Source organism: Anabrus simplex, chromosome 2 (genome assembly GCF_040414725.1).
Source record: "Anabrus simplex isolate iqAnaSimp1 chromosome 2, ASM4041472v1, whole genome shotgun sequence".
Taxonomy (NCBI): Eukaryota; Metazoa; Arthropoda; class Insecta; order Orthoptera; family Tettigoniidae; genus Anabrus; species Anabrus simplex.
This window is the reverse complement of record NC_090266.1, coordinates 539,135,306-539,159,428: the sequence shown is the minus strand read 5'-3', so window position 1 is coordinate 539,159,428 and position 24,123 is coordinate 539,135,306. Positions and strand designations below refer to the sequence as shown.

At 40.6% G+C, this 24,123-nt stretch overlaps 1 protein-coding gene across 1 annotated transcript in view; it reads right to left on the bottom strand.

The window, feature by feature from the left end:
* Window positions 1-8,137, bottom strand: part of LOC136863589 (cytosolic carboxypeptidase 6) — a 1,034,988-nt gene extending 1,026,851 nt beyond the window's left edge. The window contains exons 1-2 of the mRNA XM_068226007.1: window positions 8,077-8,137; window positions 6,544-6,666 (exon numbers count right to left, since the gene is read on the bottom strand). Of these exons, the coding sequence (XP_068082108.1) occupies window positions 6,544-6,666; window positions 8,077-8,137 (184 nt within the window). The remainder of the gene's footprint in view (window positions 1-6,543; window positions 6,667-8,076) is intronic.
* Window positions 8,138-24,123: the final 15,986 nt, after the last annotated feature.

The window sequence follows — 24,123 nt, the reverse complement described above, 5'->3', positions numbered from 1 at the left end:
TCTCGGCCATACTCCATATCTAGAGTCTACAAATCCAGGAGCAGGCTTCGATATGCATATCATTTAAAAATCGCTGAATATACTAGGAGTTTATGGGAAGACCAGAAGAGTTTTTTTTTAATTCCCTTACACTAGTAATTGTATGTAAAATATGTAGGCTATGTGTGAAACGCCGCTTCATTTTAAATAATTGTTGCACATAACTTCGCTTACTCTTCAAATGACGGAGACAATTACATTTTCATACGGGCTTCATGCTCTGCAGCCTATGATGGACACCCTCGCAGACGTACAGTTATATGAAGGATCCATAACAATAGAAAATCAGAGGATGTATCATATTTCCCTCAGCTTTAACATACCTCAACGTAATGTATCTTAACACCGAAGTAACTTGAGCAAGAACTTCTCCCTTTGGTGTCTGTCTGTCTGTCTGTCTGTCTGTCTGTCTGTCTGTCTGTCTGTCTGTCTGTCTGTCTGTCTGTCTGTCTGTCTGTCTGTCTGTCTATCTGTTTGTATAGGCCTATACCAAATTTTGAACAACTGCTGGAGTTATTTCAACAAAACTACGTATTTAGATTCTACTCACGGATGATTGTGTTATCAGGTGCATATGATGTCATGGTAACCACATGGTGGTGTTTACAGGAAGATTTTTCTCAAATATTTTCGTTAACATTAGGTCTATCAAAAGACTGTATGCAACAAACGTTTAATAATATGTTATTTCCGTTCCTTTATGTCATGTATGTATTTATAATAATACTGTAAATCTGATGATTAAGAAAAATTGAATTTTTAATTGGAGTCCCGTGGGACACTTCAAGGCGGGGAGTCGGAAGAGCTAAAGAGCCATTTTACTCTTTTCCATAGGACAGATATTAAGGGAGGTATCATCAATGTCCCAGCTCCACGAAAGTGGGCAGAGGTACAATTTGCTATCTGAGAACCGCGGGGAATTTCGCACAACTCGAACTAGGAACTGTACTGTACAATTAATTCGGAAATTGCCATCATTCTCTCTCGACTTTGTTCAGCCTCATCATATTTCACGTTACTGCCACGCGCTTTTGTACGAAAATATACTTTTAACATGTCGCGTAAAACGTGTGAATAGAGCCATGTTACTTCGCATAAATTTCTGAAGGTAACAAATAATCCACTGAAAATTCCCGTGTGAAAAACGGGTACAAATGCTAGTTCTTACTAAGATTATTATAACCGAGGCTTTTCATCAATCAATCAATCAATCAATCAATCAATCAATCAATCAATCAATCAATCAATCAATCAATCAATCAATCAATCAATCAATCAATCAATCAATCAATCAATCATGAATTATCTTCATTTAGAGCTCATCAAGGTGGCAGATTCCCTATCAGTTGTTTGCCTAAGCCCGGTTAAATGTGTTCAAAGAACGTGAAAATTCACCGAACATTTCCCTTCAAAAATGATCCCAGTCCTTTACTCCTCGCCCTATGAATGAACCAAACCCAAACCCCGTGGCACTACAGCCCTTGAAGGGCCTTGGCCTACCAAGCGACCGCTGTTCAGCCCGAAGGCCTGAAGATTACGAGGTGTCGTGTGGTCAACACGACGAATCCTCTTGGGCGTTATTCTTGGCTGTCTAGACCGGGGCCGCTATCTCACCGTCAGATAGCTCCTCAATTCTAATCACGTAGGTTGAGTGGACCTCGAACCAGCCCTCAGGTCCAGGTAAAAATCCCTGACCTGGCCGGAAATCGAACCCGGGGCCTCCGAGTAAGAGGCAGACTCGCTACCCCTACACCACGGGGCCGGCTCCTATGAATGAATATTTACCCCAATTTGTATCCTTGAATTCCAAATATATCTTTATATTATGATCTTTCCTACTTTTGAAAACTGCAGCCAAGCTTATGCGTCTACCAATGTCTTTCCAAGCCATCTCTCCGTTTACAGCTCGGAACATACCGTATGTACAGAAGTATATATGTCGGGTAGAAAATAATTTATACTGCACAAAGTTTTCACGACAATAACGCAAGCAAGAATTTTTTTGCTAGGGGCTTTACGTCGCACCGACACAGATAGGTCTTATGGCGACGATGGGATAGGAAAGGCCTAGGAGTTGGAAGGAAGCGGCCGTGGCCTTTTTTAAGGTACAGCCCCAGCATTTGCCTGGTGTGAAAATGGGAAACCACGGAAAACCATCTTCAGGGCTGCCGATAGTGGGATTCGAACCTACTATCTCCCGGATGCAAGCTCACAGCCGCGCGCCTCTACGCGCACGGCCAACTCGCCCGGTAAGCAAGAAGTTAACTGATAAAATAGCTACTGTAAGTTACAACTATTCTACTTGGACTTATCCTAATTATATAATACTAGGAATATTAGGCTAACTATAGAAACGTGTAGCTATACTAAACACAGATTATTAATATTATTATTTGCAAACAGAAAAAGCAAGCGAGACACTATCCAATAAAAATAGCTAAGCTGTGATAGTAAACTGCAATTAAACCTATCCTAATTTCAACAGGTTAAGTGAAACAATAGAACTCTAGTAAGAGTTAAATTCCTAGAGATATTCCTCCCCCACTACACAAATATTACACAATAATAAGGTAAGCACGGTAATTTGTAATAGTATAACTACGCATCTCCTATTCACGAATTAGGGTCTACAAATCTCACTCACAATTTTCCACATACCCACTCCATAAACTCGTTTGAATCTCCAATCACCCTCCAGTCAGTGTCCCTCCTACGCAGTATCCCACTGATCTTCCAGCAAGAGAAATTCCATAATTCCATAATGTGCAACGGGTTTCAGGGCATTAGGTTCTTTGCAACTGATGATAAGTAACTCCTTTGCGTTATATTCAAATTCCACTAGTCATTCTATTTTGATGCAGCATAACAAATAATCTCTCCAATATCGACATTATGCACGAAGTAAACAACGCAAGTTGCTTTCACTGAGGGCTCTTCGAGCTGAGCTACTCCAAGAAGAACATAGCCTACTCCTCGCTGAAATGAATTAGTAACCAAAATATTGTCGCTATTATATGGATGGACGATTCGTTCGGCTCCTTGGTTGAACAGTCAGCGTCGAGGTCTTCGGTTCAGAGGGTCACGAGTTCGATTCCTGGTGGCGTAGGGAATTTGAATCATGAATGATTAATTCCTCTCTGCCTGGGATTCAGTATTTGTATTCGCCTCAATACTCTCCTCTTCATACACCTACGTACTACGGAGTACACTACGAACCACCTCAGAGAACCCGCAATAGTGAACACATACGGTTGGCGCCAGGAAGGGCATTTTGCTATACAATAGGGCGATGTACACATGTATGACACAGTTCACACCCTCGACCCCAACCAAAATGTGGGAAAGGTGGTAGATAAATAAGAACAAGAACTTTATGGACGATAGAGCTCATGAAGGATGTTGGAACTGGAAGACATTGCTCATGTTCCTACAACATAGACACAATAACTCAGGTCCGATTTAAAGCGACCAAGGTCGTTGAGCGCTAAAGAACACTGCAAAATTGTTCTTTAGGTGGCTGTACGTTTGAAAATTATGAACACACAAAAATGAACAAAACTGTTCGCTTACCTCCATTTTGAATTTCGTAACCGAAGATAGGGAGTTTCAACTTCGTGGGTTCACTGTAGGGCAGACGGCACGATGGAAGTTTTCTTTTCCCTTTTCTGAAGATTTCAATCAGAGAAAAGCCAGTCATTTTAAAGTACAATGCACACAATGCTATAACTAATTTTTTCCTTCCTTCAGACTGGAAATTGTATAACACTTCACATCTGTATGACTTCAGACTTTGATTCTACCTTTCCTCTGGGGGATAGAACATTTATTCTATGAAGTTACTCATGCGTGTAGCCTGTGTCTGAGTCATCTATATATGGATTCCAGATCTATTAAAATATCCAGTTAAGGAAATGCTTCGCAAAGATGTTAATGTATTTCAAGAAATGCCTTAGGATATATGCCTTAGATATTTATGAATTACATAAATGCTACAACTATAGGTATAATGCTATTGAAATATATAAAGCATACTGGCAATATTGGCCCAAAATTTGTATAAAATGTAATTTATCACTTCTCAATGCTGTTCATGGTTAAATAATGTTTATTGTATTTATTGACTATAAGTGAATTGATTCTAACTATCAACTCTACATCCACTGAAATGTGGATATGTTATTATCTCAGAACAAATTAACATATCTCCACCAGATGTTGTGTATTTAACAATGTATTAGATATTTGTTTAAGACATGTTACGATTGACAATTACTGACTGATCTTTTTTTTACTATAAGCATTAAATGTTAAGAGTGTAGAAGTTATAATATTTGAAAAACATATCAGATGACCAGAATGACCTTTTGGCTCTCACACCTTCAATGTACATACAAGATATCTAAAGGGTGGGAGTGCCAGATCTCGATTCCATTGATAACATTAATGTATCAAAATGGCTGCAATACCAACAACGCCTGAGGGAAGAATTGAGGAAGAGATTCAGACTGGATTATTTAGGTCAAGTTGTTCACAAACAAGGAGACATGAAGAGGAGGAGAGAAGAGATAAAGTGTGGAGATGTTGTGCTGATCGGCAATAACAACATGAAGAGAATGGACTGGCCCTTGGCGAGTGTAACAGAGGTGTTCCCCGGGAAGGACAATGTAGTACAAGTAGTGAAGGTGAAAACTGCTGGTGGAGAATTCATCCGGCCAGTACAACACATCTATCCCTTGGATATGTGTTTCTCTCCCATAAGCCCAGGGAAAAGAACAAAAGAAATTAAATGCATTTTACATTATTTGGAACTTATAAAAGTAACAGAAACTAACATTCAAATATCAATAAGCCACAGCTGTTTGCAGATATACTTCTTCGCTGTAATGCAATGGCTTGGGGTTGATGCATTCCAACGTTCAAGACGACCTCAGCACCGCAAACAAAGATCGTTGTCCTTCCGTTCAGAAAATAGCTTAGTGGATTCTATCGCGGGTGCGATTGACGGCATTCCAGCATGTTAAAGTGCTACAACTTGGAGCTTTTTTGCTTCCGACACGTTGAATATCTCCTTTGAGATGACATTCCAATACCCAGACGTCTCTTAAAATGTACAACAATGGAAGAGGCATTAAACAAATAATATTAGTCCATTCACTTATAATTACATCTTCCACGTTTTTTCTAATTCTTAGATCTGTTATAGCGAATGAAAGGCATTTTCCATAGTTCAGTTGTTAAAGAAAAGAGATGAATATCATTTCCGTTTCTCGTTTTCTATGGCAAAAAATAACATTTTCTGGTTGGTGGTCGTAACAAATGTCCTCAACTCACTGCTAAGAGCGTCAACAGTCAAATTATTATCCCCTGCGATGAACAAAAGAAGACCGTGGCCAAAACTACTCAACCTCTCTTTCTCTTCCTCATGTTGTGTATTTAAATGGAATCTCAAACTTTCCCTTCTCTTAAGCTTCGCCGGCTGATAGGTTACTTCACATGATCTCTCTTGTCTTTGACAATCAACGTCTGTTTTCATTCCTACATTGATATACGTGCTGTTGCGGTTTATAGATCATTCTAACTATCAACTCTACATCTTGAGGTCACAGTTCTGCATTTCAACCAAACAAGTAGAGCTGAATGCCTTTAAGAGATTGACCAATGTTCTGCGCGAATTTTAGATTGAAACTCTGAATCACAAGAAGGCGAATCCTGACAGATGTGATGTCCACAATTCGCAGAAGTCGAGGAGTGAAGGTAAAGGTGGTAATAAACTTGGAGATGTCGTTCATCAACATTAGAAATGTTTCTCTTTTTTAAACACAATCCCAGTCCACCAATGCATAACGGCAGTTTTGCTCTTCTGAGCATGGATACGGATTCTTAGGCCATTTGTTAAGTGCCCTCCTTATTCTGCTGTTTCTGCTGCTAATTTCCTTCATACTTTCAAGTAGATACACTCCACCTGGCAGTGTGAGTAAACGCTGGAGGGTAGAAAAGTTTAAGTGAGCATGGTTCCTTATTTCGTAATAATATAGTAGAGAAGTTCCGTTTATGAGTTGCCAACTCTCATTTCCTCATGTTTCAATGAGCCTTTACCATAATAAATATCTTCATAGATATTAGGAACGAATAAACTTCTGTCGATTAAGTTTTCTTTCCAGATTTTCTTCAATGAATTCTGGTCTGAATGCCAAGTGACATTACAGTAAGGACACAGCTGCATTATCTCCAAATATAATGCAATTTACTTCCATGCTGACTAAATTGTGGCCTTTTGTATTTCCTTGAATGTAATAAGCTGATCCATTTAGATGTATGAAGAAAGGCATTTCTTCCTTTAAGACCATATCTTTTTTTTCTTCCAGTGATTATTCCGCTAGGACGCTCTCTTTGATACAGAAGGAACGTCTCCAGGTAGCAGTATTGTGTATGACAGGAGCTGTTCCTTGCGTGGGATAATGATATCCGCTTACCTTACTGGAACAAAGAAATCTTCGAACTTACCTGTTTCAAATGAAGCATCAAAGCAAAGATGTCCTCGTTTCGCCTTCCCACTCTGTCCGGGCGGTCTCATCACTACTCTCGTCACATTGCCCAGTCCGCCTTCATTCTCGCTGTCATCGCTATCTGCAAGAGAAAGTAAAATATACCCACCCTAACCAAAACACACATGTAACATTACGAGCGGTGCGCCTAACTTCAAAGGGAAGAAATTCATTTGTATATAATTTGTATGAAACACACACAACACTGTACAGAAAGCTTGAAATCTACTATCTTGCAACTTGATAAAGAGGTGTAGTGAGTATGAATTGAAAATAATGTTTCAAGACATGGAAGGAAAGTTATGGGGAATGAAAACAAATCTGGAACCGATGTATCATTTTAATTTCTTAGAATGTGTATTCTTCCACGATGGTAGTATACAAACTGAAATGTAATGAAGATGTAGCCAAATGATTGTGGTGAGCTCGCATTTGCTATCAACAGTGTTCTGCAAGAATGAAGTGAGCTCACGGAAGAAATTATCTCCACATCACTTTGCTTTCAGACCGACTTTTCTCTGCATGGATGAAATCTGGTAGGATTCAAGACATATCTTTCACAAACTGAAAGTAACAAACAAATTAGCAAGCAGGATTGCTGGTACGAATAGGTTGGAATAATGGCAGGAGAGCACGCCCAATGAGGAGATGAAGGCTAAGTTAGCTTTGCGTGTGTACCAGCTTCAGTGGTGGGATAGTGTGAGGCAAAGTGGATGAGGGTAGGTTACCCAGGAATACAACAGGCTCGGCAATAGAGGGGTAAGAGGAACACAGGGAGACCAATGAGACAATGGTAGATTTAAAGATAAGAGGTGAGAAACAATCACATTGGTACAGATATTTTCATATTTAGTCTCATTTTCTATGTACTGTATAAGCAAATTTTCAATAATATTTTTTTTTTCAACTAAAACAAGAGTTATATTACAAGTTCAGTCACCAATGCCAACCTCAAAACTTCATTTGAGATATGCTAAAAACAACAAAGGCATGTTAGTCACCTATTGAAAGTGAAACATTTCACATGTAAAAGTGGCTGAAGCGACTTGGTCAGAACTCCTTGTAAAAGTGACTAAGTTTATTCCGTCTATTTTTATTTAACAATATTCTGGGTATTCAGACTTGGTCACAATAGCGACATGTTACTCCTATCCTACTGATTGAAATACTGACTTGGGCATTTTTAGGTATCTTTTATTAGACAGATGGTCATTTAATCTCATTTTTGAACATTTTTGACTTGGTCACATTTTGCAGTATACACGCGATATATTTCTGCATATTGGAGGGAATTTCTCATGCATTTGCATGATTTAACATTCTGTTTAAAGTATTTTCCATATTTCATGGCTTCAAAATTAATACTAATCAAATTATTTTTTTAAATTTTTATTACCAGCAATATTTTAAAGTTGTATTCTGGTATTTCTATGGAATATGGAAAGCAAGTTCTTTCTCATGGGCTTTGACCTTGACCGGCTGTGACGCCTACCAAAAAGGTTACACTCCTGTTCTGTAGATTTTAACTTCCTTTTGTTCTTTGTGGCTACCATTTTAAGCAGTAAATCTTCAGCTGTACTCATTTGTAAGTGAACTCGTGTCCTCATCCCGAGGTGGTGCAGCTCTTTTCAGGCACACCCCCAATGGAGGTGAGCTACATGTACCATTTCAACCACATACGAGCCCTCCTGCCATTATTAAATTTCCGGCAGTACCGGGAATCAAACCCAGGCCCCCGAGGACGGCAGTTAATAACACTAACCGTTACGCTACGAAGGCAGACATTTGTAAGTACGAAAATGTGACGCAAAATGGACATTCTTTACATAATCTTGCTGTCCTTATATTTTTAACATTAGGCCATGTTTTACTCCATTATTTTGTCATTTTAACGCATATATGTATGTATGTAGGTATATACATATATATGTACAATTATTCAAACAAAGAATGTGTGCATGGTATTGCATATCTTCGTCGCAAGTATGCTTTTGTCAGAAGAAATTCATCCTATAGATACAATGTTTGTTCTGGATATCCAAAGGATTTGTATCTGCAGGGGAAGTGAAATATACACTGAGTGGCCAAAAGTCACGGGAAGGAGCGTCCCATTAGAAAATGTTCCATATGTGACCACTGAGCATTGCGGCTAGCCGCGGCCTAGCTGAGCACTCTGTCACAGACACCAGCGTCGTGAAGATGGCAACACTTTGCAAGTTAATCGACTTTGAACGTGAGATGATCATCGGCGCACGGCGCGTGGGTCATAGCATTGCGGAGATTACAAGCGAATACGGGTTTCCAAGGTCAACAGTTTCGAGGGTGAATCTTCAATATCGCAGACAGAATGTTACCATCCGCGTAAACCACCACACGGGAAGCCCATACATGTTTAAGAACATACATCACGTCACTTTCGCAGAACCATACTGGGCGCTCGACGGGCTACTGTGAGTCAGATCACCGCCCAGTTTAATCTTGGGAGTCAGGAACCCATTTCTACCAGGACTGCAAGAAGGCAACTTCACCGCATAGGCTTCACCAGCCGATGACCAACTAGTGTCCCTTTGTTGACACCTCGGCACAGAGCCCAATGACGCGCATGGGCTCACGAACATCGGCAATGGACTATGGATCAGTGGTGCCGTGTGGTATGGTCCGATGAATCCCGGTTCCTGTTGAATCGAGCTGAGAGTGTGGCCTATGCCCCATGAAGCCATGGATCCTGCGTATCAACAAGGTTGTGTCCAGGCGGGAGCTGGCTCAGTTCTAGTCCGGGCGGCGTTCTCATGGTCGCAATTAGGCCCCATTATCGAACTGCAGGAACCAATGACACGTGCACGTTATGTGGACATTACGTCAGACCATCTGATTCCCCTTCTGGCCCTAGAGTACCCTAATGGAGTTGCCATTCTTCAACAGGACAATGCGCCATGTCCCCGCTCTGTGGTGGCACGCAGGTGGTTGGAGGAGCACTCCAGTGAAGTTACGACCATGGATTGACCCTCAGAATCCCTCCGATCTTACTCCATTCTAGCATTTATAGGAAGCTGACGATACTTTTGTAAGCTCCATGAACCCCGCACCAACTACACAAGACCAACTGTGGGTAGCATTGCAAGATGCATGGGTCCAGATCCCTCCAGAACGATTCCAACACCTTGTAGAGTCGATGTCTCGCCGTATTGCTGCCATTTTGAGGGCTAGCGGATGAGCCACTGGTTATTAATATCACATTCAATGTCTTCCCATAACTTTTGGCCACTCAGTGTATTTTAATAATACTAAAAATTAAGTCTGACAGAATATTAAATGTGAGTAGCAGACAACACCACACACAAGTTGCTTTACGTGGCACCGACACATATAGATCAAATGGCGACGGTGGGATAAGAAAAGGCTAGGAGTGTGAAGGAAGCGGCCGTGTCCTTAACTAGGATACAGTCCCAGCATTTGCCTGGTGTGAAAATGGGAAACCATGTAAACCATCTTCAGTGCTGCCGACAGTGAGGTTCAAACCCACTATCTCCCGAATTCACGCTCGGAGCTGTGCGACCTTAACCGCACAGCCAACTCGCTCGGTACAAACAACGCCGTGCGTTTGTTTGTTTGTTTGTTTGTTTGTTTGTTTGTTTGTTTGTTTGTTTGTTTGTTTGTTTGTTTGTTTGTTTGTTTGTTTGTTTGTTTGTTTGTTTGTTACTATCTTTTTTCTTCCTTTGAGCGACTGTGCATGTACATTACTGTATATACATAATATTACTCACAAATCCTAGCTCTGGGGATAGCGTTCTACTATGTATATATGTTTGTATTGACCCCATTACCTAATTACTACATGCGTAGAGTGTCGTAATTTGGAGTGCAGCCAATGGTGTAACCCTTTCTCCATGTTTTCTTCATGAGCATATGTTTACTGTTTGGAAAGGCGAGAGAGCCCTAGCCTTCAATCTCACTGGTCACGCAACATGCGCTCCACGAAAGCTATCTCCAAGCAGGTGGAGGTATACGTAATCGATGATGTTGATGCTGATTATTCAACAATTTCCGGTCATTGAAATGGTAATTAGAGTTGAAATTAGAACGGCATAACAGGAGAATTAAAAGTGATTTTTCTGGGTCATACAACCAAGGAAAAAGTGAGACCCGTTCAACATGAAGTTCCGCACGTAGCAATTCAGGTGGGCTCAAGGCTAGCGACACCGCACATGTATGGAACATAACACATGCGCTTGAAAGTGAGGAGATAGGTCTACCCAAGCTCAAGAGATTTCATCAAAACCTACGAAGGAAAATTTGTGTGTCTCACATAAGTGCGATGGCCTGAAATTTTTAATCAAGACCAGCTAATTTAAAATGAAGAAATCCTGCCGAATCGGAAAAGGGACTCGGTCGCCGCACAATTGCTCGGGATATTTGGCGCCAAAGCCATAGCTTACTTAAGATTGCGAGGGTGAGGACCAAGCTTTGCTTCCACCGTTGTTCCTCAGATATGGTCTGCGACTCTTTGGATCTCAAATATGAGAAGTGCTCTAAAGTGCGCAATTGTTCGTAAAGAGTTGATTGCTCTAATTTATTAATACAGTAACTGTGAACCGAGTGAATTTCACAACATTAATAATATAAATTTCAAGACTTCGTAGTCAACCATTGTGTCAACATTGGTCGCCTATCAGCGCAGAACGCACGTCAGAGAACGGGACAGGAAAGGAAACATAGCCACACACATATATTGCTCAGACGATAACGTTTTGTTTAGCCGAAAGCAGAAGGGGAGTTTGAAATAAGACCACTGGCATGTGTACAGTGCGAGACACTGTCTGAAATCTCCGGCCCTTACAGTAAGAAACAACACATTACGGTTCGCGCTGGGGATATTGCATTGAGATGAATGTGCGCATACCACGAATTCGTATGTTTGGAAGAAATGATTTTCATTTGTAAATATTGTAAAATCCTGTAAATTATATGTGAATAAGTGTATAGTTTTAATGATAAAAATGGCCGGTGTGAATCCAGGAATATGTGTCACGTGCATCCATAAAAATGTGTAATATGAAGAGATAAATCCGATGGCAGATTCGGTGGAATGGTGACCAGACGAGGAATTACATCCAAAGGTTGGTGAAATGTTATAGAAATGTATAATGGTCCGTTATGTTATGTTATGTTATGTTATGTTATGTTATGTTATGTTATGTTATGTTATGTTATGTTATGTTATGTTATGTTATGTTATGTTATGTTATGTTATGTTATGTTATGTTAGATGGGAAGACTGGAAAGGATAGACACAGGAAGAGGGAAGGAAGCGGCCGTGGCCTTAATTTAGGTACTATCCCGGCATTTGCCTGGAGGAGAAATGGGAAACCACGGAAAACCACTTCCAGGATGGCTGAGGTAGGAATCGAACTCACCTCTACTCAGTTGACCTCCCGAGGCTGAGTGGACCCCGGTCCAGCACTCGTACCACTTTTCAAATTTCGTGGCAGAGCCGGGAATTGAACCCGGGCCTCCGGGGGTGGCAGCTAATCACACTAACCACTACACCACAGAGGTGGACTGTTTGAAAATATTTCAGCTTATAACTCTGAGCAGGAAAGTTCTGCCCCCTAAGATTCAGTATTGCATTATCTTCAACGAATTTCGTTCTAACAAAGAAATCCTTCCATCTGCTAATCTCCGATCTGATTGAGATTTGATACAACGATCTCAGTAGAAATATTTTATTCAGCCATATCAAAATTGGATGCCCAGTCATATACTGTATTTAGTGCCTGTTTTGGGGTGTCGAAAGTTTGCTCAAGCACCGCATAGAGGCGTAGCAGCGGGAAGCAGGTATAATGGCCGGCTAGTTCATGTGTCACGCTCTCGCTCTTTCTTACACACACACACACACACACACACACACACACACACACGCACGCACACGCACATTGTTTCCCTAACCTCGGCAATCGCTGCCACTCCATGATGAGAATGTGACGGGAGGCCTTAATTAACACTTTCCTGTCTTTGCGTCGTAGAAATCCTTCGATGTGTTAATGTGACGTTAATCCACCTTCAAAAATGTTTTCTACGGCAATAATTGTTGTTTGTCCGCCTCTGGGGTGTAGTGGTTAGTGTGATTAGTTGCCACCCCCGGAGGCCCAGGTTCGATTCCCGACTCTGCCACGAAATTTTGAAAAGTGGTACGAGGGCTGGAACGGGGTCCACTCAGCCTCGGGAGGTCAAATGATTAGAGGTGGGTTCCATTCCCACCTCAACCAACCTGTAAGTGGTTTACCGTGGTTTACCACTTCTCCTCCAGGCAAATGCCGGGATGGTACCTACCTTAAGGCCACGGCCGCTTCCTTCCCTCTTCCTGTGTCTATCCTTTAAAATCTTCCCATCCCCCCGCAAGGCCCCTGTTCATCATAGCAGGCGAGGCCGCCTGGGCGAGGTACCGGTCATTCTCCTCTGTTGTATTTCCCGACCCAATGTCTCACGCTAAAGGACACTGCCCTTGAGACTGTAGAGATGGGAACCCTCGCTGAATCCGAGGGAAAAGCCAATCATGGAGGGTAAACATATGAAGAAGAAGAAGAAGAAGAAGAAGAAGAAGAAGAAGAAGAAGAAGAAGAAGAAGAAGAAGAAGAATTGTTGTTTTCCGAAAGAGCTGGCCGTGCTTTTAGGGGCGCGCAGCTGTGAGCTTGCATCCGGGGATAGTGGGTTCCAGCCCCACTGTCGGCAGCCCTGAAGATGGCTTTTCATGTTTTCCCATTTTCATACCAGGCAAATACTGGTGCTGTGCCTTAATTAAGGTCACTGCCGCTTCCTTCCCACTCCTAGGTTTTTCCCGTCATGTCGTCACCGTAAGACCTGTCTGTGTCTGTGTGACGTAATACAAATTGTAAAACAATGTTTTTACACGAAAGTGTGTCGGTGTGTTCATACCATATATACATACTATATATATACGTACGCAGCACCGCGCATAGTGCCAGTGACTGCCGAGTCTAGGGAAGTAATGTATGTGTCCGATGGAGGAGGAGTATTACCATGATATATGAACCGGCTGGCCACCCCACCGCTACTAATGTATATACGGTGATTAAATGAGCAAACTTCGACAGCCCAAAACAGCTGCTAAATATACGACTGGGCATCTGATTTTGCTATGGCTGAACAAAGCATTCCTACTGAAGTTGTTGTACCAAATCTCAATGAGGTCGGATGTTAGCAGATGGAAGAGTTTCTTTGTGTTGCGGGTCACTATTTCTCCCCTCAACATTGTTACAAGGCTGTATTCCCAGGCGCAGCGACGATATGGTGTTTTCACTTTGGGAAGCAACCTTGTTGTGTATCCTCCCCTTTACCTGACGTGGTTAGAAAGAAAAAATTCATACCACTGTGTTTAAACTTAATCAAATTTCCCCAGCTTTGAGAGAGCAGGTTCTCAACTTTCTATTTTTTAGCGTAAATTTTACTATCTTCTTCTGTAATGTTCCCTCAGGTTATGTGTTGAATTCTGCGCCGAGGTGGAGAATCCTTTTCAATTTGTAAACGTTTTCTTTTTTGTATCTAAGGATTACGAACTTACACGAACTTCCACGGCCAGATCAAGTTGTTAATCTAATTAATTTTTGTTTGAAAGTCATGTATACATGTTAGCTTTGTGCCATATTCATATATAGCATTATGTGTTCTTCTGTCAAAATTGATAAGAATCACGTGTGAATATTAATTAATTATATGAATTACTATTCTTGTAATCAAATTATAAAGTATATTCAAGATTATATGAGACGAGTCTGAGATATCCCTAGTCGGTTTAGGACATATTTATATATACACTTGTATTATCCAAATTAGAATTAGAATTTCTACATTATTACCTGAAACTTGTTGTTGTTGATAGTTGATTTTCGAACTATTATATGTTGATATTTTCCTTTACTACATTCGTCTTTTTCTTCTCGTTGATAATTATTCTCCTAACAATTCTTGATCCATTTGTATTTAAACGGTCCACGGCATACCACTGTTATTTGGGCTTCATTCGCTTCCTGCGCAACGGCACTAGGTTAGGTTTGACCTACTCTTAATTGACAGTATTACTTTATTTTTAACTAAGATGTAGATTTATTGTCAAATTCATGTGGTAATATTGTTTCACCACTGTCTGCATAAAAAGGTGTACCAGGTGATAATTATGCTGTCACATAGCAGCTGTGAAAACATTGTAGGTAATTCGCATGTCGTTGAATACCTTAATATAGTAGAGTTAGGACCATGGTTTATGTGCGAATGCCTTTGTGGATCTCCCAGGACATAACTTGGGTTTTACCTTGGTGAAATATTTTGAGTAGGTAATTATTTTTTGAGTACTTCCCTCCATTGCTATTCTACCACATGTGGGTGTGTTACATGCCACTCTATAGTTGTGAGTCCATTATAAGTTACATGTCTTGTAGATTACTTGACACGTGTGAATTGTCACCTTGGCCCATATTCCAATTAGTGACGTTTACCATCTCGCTTGAGTTTTGTGCTGTGTTCCTCGCCCTTGTGTTTTGGTATCACCATAACGTCTACACCCGTTGTAATTGTTTTGTGGCTTGACCACAGAGATCTGCGGAACTTTGTACGTATGTATAATGGATGTTTAAAGTAATATGGACAGTGATTATGTCATTCTAATGGTTTACTATATGTTTATTGTATGAGGGGAAACGTTCTGAGACTGAATAACAACAGAGCTCATAAATATATTTTACCACTGCGTAAAAATTTAGAAAAAATCATTCCTTGAGTTCCCTTTATTTCTTATCATAAATATCTTATTGCTGACATCTAATGTTATGGTTATCCAGTCACTCAGTCTGTACATTTCAGAGCAGCTCTGAGAGAAGTGTGTAGTCGGGTGTTTGAAGACAGTACTCCCTAAGCTCAGTTTCAAGAGAGTAATTGAAGACCTACCCGGAATAGGGATGTAACCAACAAATTTTTGGAAAGTGAGTTTCAGTGAAAACAGGGTGTATCATCAGGCCGCTATGCTGTGGGGTTATGTGTTACATTTGAACTTCAAACTGCTTTACAGCCAACAGAACTTCGGCCTCGGCGGTGTGAGGATGGAACATCAGTCAAAGATGGTGGACAGTGCTTGTGTTGGTGTAATAGATCATTTAAGGAAAGTCCATAGACGAAATAACATCTATGTTTTGAAAGATTTTCTTCACATTTTCATTGTTATTGTTGATATTTTTGTTATTACACTAACATCATTTGCTATCATTTGTGTTCCAAGTACATGTACAGGTTTTCTCTTCTGTCATACACAAATGTAGGAAATACTTACAGATTATTTCCAGTGTACCACTTCGAATTCATACAATATTTTTAAAACCTTAGATTATAAAAATTGAATGTTGTTTTGAATATATGAACTCGTGTGTGCACTTGATATATGCAATTGATTCAAGAAATGTATAAATGTATAACTCCAAAAATAATTTTCCTCGTTCTTGAAGATTTATTGAGTTGTTGGTTACATCCTTATTCCGGGTAGGTCGTCAGTTTCTTCCACACGTGGATTGACAGTTCCTAAACGATGTCGCTTACGGAAATACACTTTTTTCTAGTTTTAATTCACATTCCCCAATTCCGTTCCATGTCCTTGTTTTGCCTGACGCACAGGGAAGATCACTTATCGTATTGGAAAGCTAGTGTGTTCGATGGATCTGTTCCAGAATGCCATTCCGCCAGTAATCGAGAAGCGGAAGCGAATACGGAAGGGGCGTGTAGAGAAGTGATAAACTGACTGGGTAGAAGGCAAGACGTTTTACAAAAGGAATCTCCGAAAGTGCAAATGGAGTCCTGTAATGGGAAACGTAATAAGAGAAGAGCAGCGTTGTTTAAGGACTAGATTGCTTACAAAATACACTCAATCCTTCTGCCGTAAAAATACTTAACAGCCATTCTGCAGCTGGTTTAAACTTGTGCTCACTTTCATTTGAATTAAGTTTAATTAAGTGAATCACCATTATACAGCTGCCAGCTAACTACAGGTTAATCATTTGAGACTTATCGTCACGTCAGCGTCAAACATATAATTATTACCATAGAGAATAATGCCTGCGTGATTCTTCTTTGATATGGACTATTGAATTATTATTATTATTATTATTATTATTATTATTATTATTATTATTATTATTATTATTATTATTATTATTATTATTGTAACCGTGTTTATATGGACCACAGAGGTGTAAGAAGGTGTAGGCGTGAATGGGGGGGGGACAGAGAAAGCATCAACTCTTAATTTAAAATTATAAAATTTGAAATTGTGTTTCTTTCCTTGTTTTCTTCTCAGTTCAAATCTAAATGAACAACACAACTCACAATTGGATAGACAAAAGGCGAGCTCGTGAGCTCTAGAAACAATAGGTATTTAAAACCTAAGAACAATCAGGTACAGGAGATGAGTTTGGTAGCTCAAACGTTACAATATTACAAAGACCACAACTGCTCCAATGAATTACAAGTTAGGAGACGGGGCCGCAAAGTTTACAACGTCCCAGCCTGTCCAAGGCGCAATATAAATTCTTTACATTAGATTAAATACAGTATAAACAAATATCCCTCTCTTACTCGCTCGACAGCCTAAGTTAGGAAAGTAAAACTTTAACACTGGCAACAAGTGCCCATTCAACATGGCCTTAGTAAAAAAGGAAACTATTTATTATTTCGGTGGTAAATCCAAAATGTTAGGAGGCGAACTCTTGCACTCCCTTCAAAATCACATGAAAATTCTTAAAAACCCTATGTGGGCGTAAAGCCATAAGTTTCAGAGGCTAAGCCTATACTACAGAGGTCACTAGATGGAGAGAAGAATTTAAATTACAAAAGAAAGACATACATTTTAAAGTTTACGAAATCATGGTCACCACACTACCAAACTGAATGGGAATTAAAAGAGGGTTCACACTCTTTATTTCCTAAGTTAGAATAAGGTCTTTAGACTTACTTGAAAATTTACATTGGAGGATTGAGTTTTATATTACGAAAGAATTTTGAAACGTGCCCCTCAAATTAGCTTCCTGAGACTATCACATGATTAAAAGATGTCTGCCATTACCTTGAGCTGGTGGGCCTTCGGACGATGGAGGAGGCTTGCCCCCTGCCTCCGACACACTCTAAACCTCTTGACTGGAGCGATGGAAAAGACAACATGGTCCAAAAGGTCCCAACTTTTATATCGGAGAAGAAGGTTCCAAACTCTCTGGGCCGAGGCCCTGTTCACACCCACGATTGGTTAGAAAATTAAATAACGAAATTTGTGATTGGTGAAAAAGTTAAGAAGGACGGAAGAGAGAGAAGTGCTAGAAACCTTAGAACACCAAAACAACCTCCAAACAATTCAGATTAGCAAACTGAAATATACAAAATTCTCTTAAAAATTAATTGTCTATCATCCCACCAGAGGGGGCACATAAGTCGACAGTAGAGACATCTGAAGATAAACGTTCAAACTTCCTCCAATACACAGTTTGAAGTACACGTTACAGATCGCTTTCTAAAGGGCGCTCAGTTTAAATGCACGGAGTGGGTGTACCTCCAGTACAGTTATTATTCTTTCTTCTTTCTCCGTTAGGGTCTTCTAGGAGCTACGAGACAATTTCATTTTTCATCCCTTGTTAATCGTTCTTCTTCACCCATAAATTTTTAAGTTTACTAAATAATGGTCACCCCAATACCAAGTTGAACAGGAATTAAAAGAGGGTTCACACACTTTATTAGTTAAGTTAGAATAAGGCCTTTAGACTTGTTTGAAAATGTACATTGGAAGATTGAGTTTTGTATTAAGAAAGAATTTTGAAACATTCCCCTCAAGTTAGCTTATGTTCATCTTCTCACTATGATCCCTTTTGCTCTCCTCGGACTATTTTTAGCCAGTTTTCTTTCCCTCCCGACCTGGAACCCTTCGATTTTTAACATTTTCTTTCTAAAAATCTCTCTGTTGCATCTTCTTTTTCTTCCGTCATGTTGTTTCTTTCGTAATCTTCCTTGACTTCATGAATCCAAGTTGTTGTTTACTTCTTGTTCCAATGGTATATGGAGATCTATTTCGTTAATATGTTGTCATCCATTAGGTTTAAATTTAAAAAAAAAAACCAAACGCGTCTTCCGCGTTGCATCCCTTATGTTTTCTATGTTCCGGTATATGTCATCATTACTTCTTGATTTTCAAAGTTCTGTAGTTGTTCTTAGCGGACCGAGTATTTCCCGTATCATTTTTCTTTCCGTCCACCACTGTGGTGTAGTGGTTAGTGTGATTAGCTGCCACCCCCGGAGGCCCAAGTTCGATTCCCGGCTCTGTCACGAAATTTTAAAAGTGGTACGAGGGCTGTAAAGGGGTCCACTCAGCCTCGGGAGGTCAACTAAGTAGAGATGGGTTTGATTCCCACCTCAGCCATCCTGGAAGTGGTTTTCCGTGGTTTTCCACTCTCCTCCAGGCAAATGCCGGGACGGTACTTAACTTAAGGCCACGGCCACTTCCTTCCCTCTTCCTTGTCTATCCCTTCTAATCTTCCCATCCCACACCAAGGCCCCTGGTGAGCCAAGCATAGCAGGCGAGGCCGCCTGGGCGATGTACTGGTCATCCTCCCCAGTTGTATCCCAGAGCCTGATGCTACAGGACACTGCCCGTGAGACGGTAGAGGCGGGATCACTCGCTGAGTCCGAGGGAAAAACCGACCCTGGAGGTTAAACTGATAAAGAAGAAGAAGAAGGTTTTTCTTTCCAGTATTTCAAATTTATTCAGCATGTAATTCAGTACTAGTCATTCACTCGCGTTTAGGTTTCACTACTGTGTCGTAGTGTTGTATTTTGAGTTTTTACATAAACAGATTTTGTTGAAGATATTCCTAGTTACACCGTATGCTCTTCCCATCTTGTGTATCCTTTACTCTACAGCGAAATTTTCCAAACCATTTTCTTGAATTGTTTCTCCAAAATATTTGAATTTCTTTACCTTCCATATTCGACCAGTTTCTATAATTAGAAATTATTAATATTACTATGATTATTATTATTGCTTTGCAATTTGTTTTACGTCGCGCCATTACAAATAGGTCTTACGGCGATAATAGGATAAGAAAGGACTAGGAGCGGGACGAAAGCGACCGTGGCCTTCCTAATTAAGATACAGTCCCATCATTTGCCTGATGTGAAAATGTGAAGCCGAGAAAATCAATCTTCACGGCTGCCGACAGTCGAGTTCGAACTCACTATCCCTAGAATGCAAATTGACAGACTACGTGACGCAAACCACACAGCCACTCGCGCGATGTGACTGTTGAAGTATCCTAAGAGTGATGAGAATGTAAATCAGACTCCAAATGTTTTAGCGACTCTAACAAATTGCATTAATATTTATTTCAAATCACGGTCTGTTCAAAGTAGTATTTGTTGTAATTGTTTGGGGGAAATATTACAGAGACTGATTTCATCCAATGTGCCATGTCACCATATCCTGTGCTAACTTCTTCATCTCTACTCTAACCTTTCTTCAGCCATCATCGGATATCTTACCGAATGTTGCATGTCTTGGTCTCTCCCTATTACTCTTATCCACTAAACTTCTCTTAAAAACAATTGAACAAATCCTGGATGTCTTCAACTGGTCAGCTTTTGCCAAACAGTCTTCCTTTCTCCAACTTGACGAAGTTTCTCTTCACTTGTTATCCAATCTACAGTATCGTTTTTAACACAGGTCGATAACACCACATTTCAGAAGCATCTTGTTGAATTCTGTTATTTTCCATGTTTAATCTCACTGAATGGCATGTTCTACACGAACATCTTCAGTGAGCTCGCATCCAGGAGATAGGGGGTTCGAATCCCACTATCGGCAGCCCTGAAGATGGTTCTTCGTGGTTTCCCATTTTCACACCAGGCAAATGCTGGGGCTGTACCTTAATTAAGGCCACGGCCGCTTCCTTCCAACTCCTAGGCCTTTCCTATCCCATCGTCGCCATAAGACCTATCTGTGTGGGTGCGACGTAAAGCCCCTAGCGCAAAAAATAATCTTCCGAAACTTATTCCTGCCACGTGCATCTAAATTTCAGGTAGGCAATTTTTTAAAAAGAATTTCTACCGTGCTTTAAGTAGACTACAGATTTATCTTCTCCTCTGTTCAGGCAACCATCGGGTATCTTAATAAATGATCCTAATAATAATATGCAAGTACCGAATTTCATTTGTCGCATGTCCTTATATAACGTTCCCTTTACCACCTGACTTCATTCGACAGGATTCCATTACCCTACTCATGTTTTAGATATATTTATTTTCGCCTTCTATTCCTTCTCCAAGGAAGTGCATGTACGATCCAGCAGCTTCTAAAGATCCAATGAAGGATCAGATAAATCGGGAGATAGAGGGTTCGAATCCCACTGTCGGCAGCTCTGAATATGGTTTTCCGTGGTTTCCCATTCTCACACCAGGCAAATGCTGGGGCTGTACCTTAATGAAGGCCACGGCCACTTCCTTCCCATTCCTAGGCCTTTCGTATCCAATCGTCGCCATAAGACATATCTGTGTCGGTGCGACGTAAAGCAAAATAGCCAAAAAAAAAAGGATCAGGTAAAATAACAATAGATCTGGAGGGTTTTCATTTTGTCACCTTCCCCAAATTGCACTCAGCGTAGAACAGTCGAAAAGAAACTTTCATACTTCGCATTCCGCTGAGCTTGGGTTGCTCTACTACGATAGTGACACGTTGTATACTTCTGTACATGTTATACAGAAATATTCCCCATGTCAGGGATATCGGTATGGTAGAGATTTAAAAGAGCAAATCTGTTCCGATATAGGCCATGAAGGCCCGTGAAGGTGTGGAAAGTAAAAGTTTCCACTATCCGTAGGCTCGACAATAAGTGAGATAGGGTAGTTACTATATTCCTTAAAATTAATTTTGATTTATTTTATTACCTGCCTCACTACTTTCTAGACGAGCCCTGCCCAACACGGTGACATGGCGCACGTCTTACTTTTTAAGGTGCCTACGAAATCATATTTACTTGTGCCTATTTTTAATATTAATTCAAATTCCAAGACGATAGTTTCGATCATCTGAATAAATGGTTCGCTAGTATACCTGCGAAGCATAAACTTACGAGTTCCTTTGAACTAGTTTTGTTTTTTCTCTAGTGATTTAACGTCGCACATGCACATCGAAGGTTTTGGCCACGCAAGGATGGCAGAGGGCCAGGTTTGGAAAGGTACTAGCCGTGGCCTTAATTAAAGTACAGCCCCGTAATTTCCCTGGTGTGAAAATAGGATACCAGGGGAAAAAACTCCAGGGCTACCGACGGTGAGATTCCAACCTACCGTCTCCCGAATGCAAGCTTACAGGTACACGACAATAAACGCACGGTGAATCTGCTCGGTTAAACTCTTTCTATAACAAAACGTGAAGTGCTTAATTCTTCCACTATCACCAGTGAAGGTGCTGTACTCTCAGGCTTATGTGATTTTTTCTAGTGGAATGTCTATCCTTTCAGTATAGTTTCCAGTCATTCCGACTTTCATGGGATTTACATTTGCAGCCAGATTACCATAACATTTTCTACCATATCGTAATTAGCACGTTTCCTTCACTGTTACTCTGATCCTAACAAAGCGATGCCACGGTAATAACGATTTGTTGTAAGGTTGTACACTCAGCAACTAGAAGAAGCTTTAGTTTGAAGTGCTCTGTCTTCGCTCAAACATCAGTATTATTCCTGAGCTTGTAAAGTCTGTTGTCAGCGCTACCGGTAGTTCTATCATTACGTGCATTACACTGTCACAAGATGTATCTTCAACGGGCGAGTTGCCCGTGCGGTTTGGGGCGCAAGGCTGTGAGCCCGCATAGTGGGTTCGATCCCCACTGTCGGCAGCTCTGAAGATGGTTTTCTGTGATTTCCCGTTTTCACACGAGGCAAATGCTGGGGCTGTACCTTAAATAAGGCCACGGCCGCTTCCTTCCCATTGCTAGGCCTTTTCTGTCCCTTCTTCGCTATAAGACCTATCTTTATCGGTGCGACGTAACGCAAATTGCAAGGAAAGAGTTGTATCTTCAACGTGTTTTAGTTATCGGTTACTTTAATTATTGTTTTTCAAATGATTTAGTTACTAAGCAATACAGTTTTTAGTTAAGCTGTGCTTCGTTAGGCTGGAAGGCAAAGAACGTATAGTTTTAACGGTGACAGGGCGACCGGAATTTTTTTGTTGAGTACCGGTACAGGTGAAATCCTGCGTTAGGTAATGGTAGCGTGTGTATTCCTAAAGAATGTACTGTAGAGCAACATTATTCGATAAATTACAAAATCTTCAACAGCGAGTTTCTTATAAATTCTGGACTGAGATCACATAAAGTAAAAAAGTAATATCTAAGTTTTCATTGCAACATTGTGTGTCTACAAAGCCTGTTAATCACGCTAGTCAGGTAACAATACTTATGAAATATTCAGTGCTTTACCTAAGAGCAAAAACCTCCCCGTGATGGGGATGTAGTTATAGAAGCAATGATCTGTGCCATCGAATCTTTGTTCCATGGCTAAATCTCAATTTATGTCTTCCATTTAAGGATTCCTGTTGGACTGAGCTCGATAGCTGCAGTGGCTTAAGTGCGGTCAGTATCCAGTATTCGAGAGATAGTAGGTTCGAACCCCACTGTCGGCAGCCCTGAAAATTGTTTTCCGTGGTTTCTCATTTTCACACCAGGCAAATGCTGGGGCTGTACCTTAATTAAGGCCACGGCCTCTTCCCTCCCACCCCAACCCTTCCCTGTCCCATCGTCGCCATGAGACCTATCTGTGTCGGCGTGACGTAAAGCAACTAGCAAAAAAAAAAAAAAGATTCCTGTTGGCTCACCAAACTGCTTGGCAGAGAGGTTGAACGATTGGTAATAATTTGGAATCTCAACTACAATAAGGTTTACATTTGAATTATTTACTCTAGTTTGATGAAGGCATTGATATATCAGATATGGAACAATCCTTTGTATTTATTAGAATGGTTTCTGACGACTTTACGGTAAAGAAGGGTTTGTTAAACTACTGTTACTTCTGGAGCGTACTTGGGGAGAAGAGACATTTACTGTATTAGTGCACTTGTGAAAGATCGCTCCATACCACTTTGAAAATTATACAGTTCAAACAAATTAGGGGAGCATATTTTGTAATGTGTGGTATGTGAAAGTTAATTTGGTAGATGGGGTTCCAATGGTCCTACAGCATACCTTGAGACCTTAGCTACTCAGGGTATGTCAGATCGAAGTTATACTCCATCTGTAAGCGTAGCCATGCATTATACTGTCAGGTGACCCCTCAAAACAAAGTGAATAGCGGTGCGTCCGTGTGCCGTTGTTAGGTACACAGTCTACTGTGGTCATTTGAGCACGTTGTACGTAAACCAGTACATCTCACGAGACATCTTAACGAGGTTCAAGTCGCAAAGGCCGTCACTTTGATCCAGGAAAGATGGACTTTTCGTCATGTTGCTGTGGATC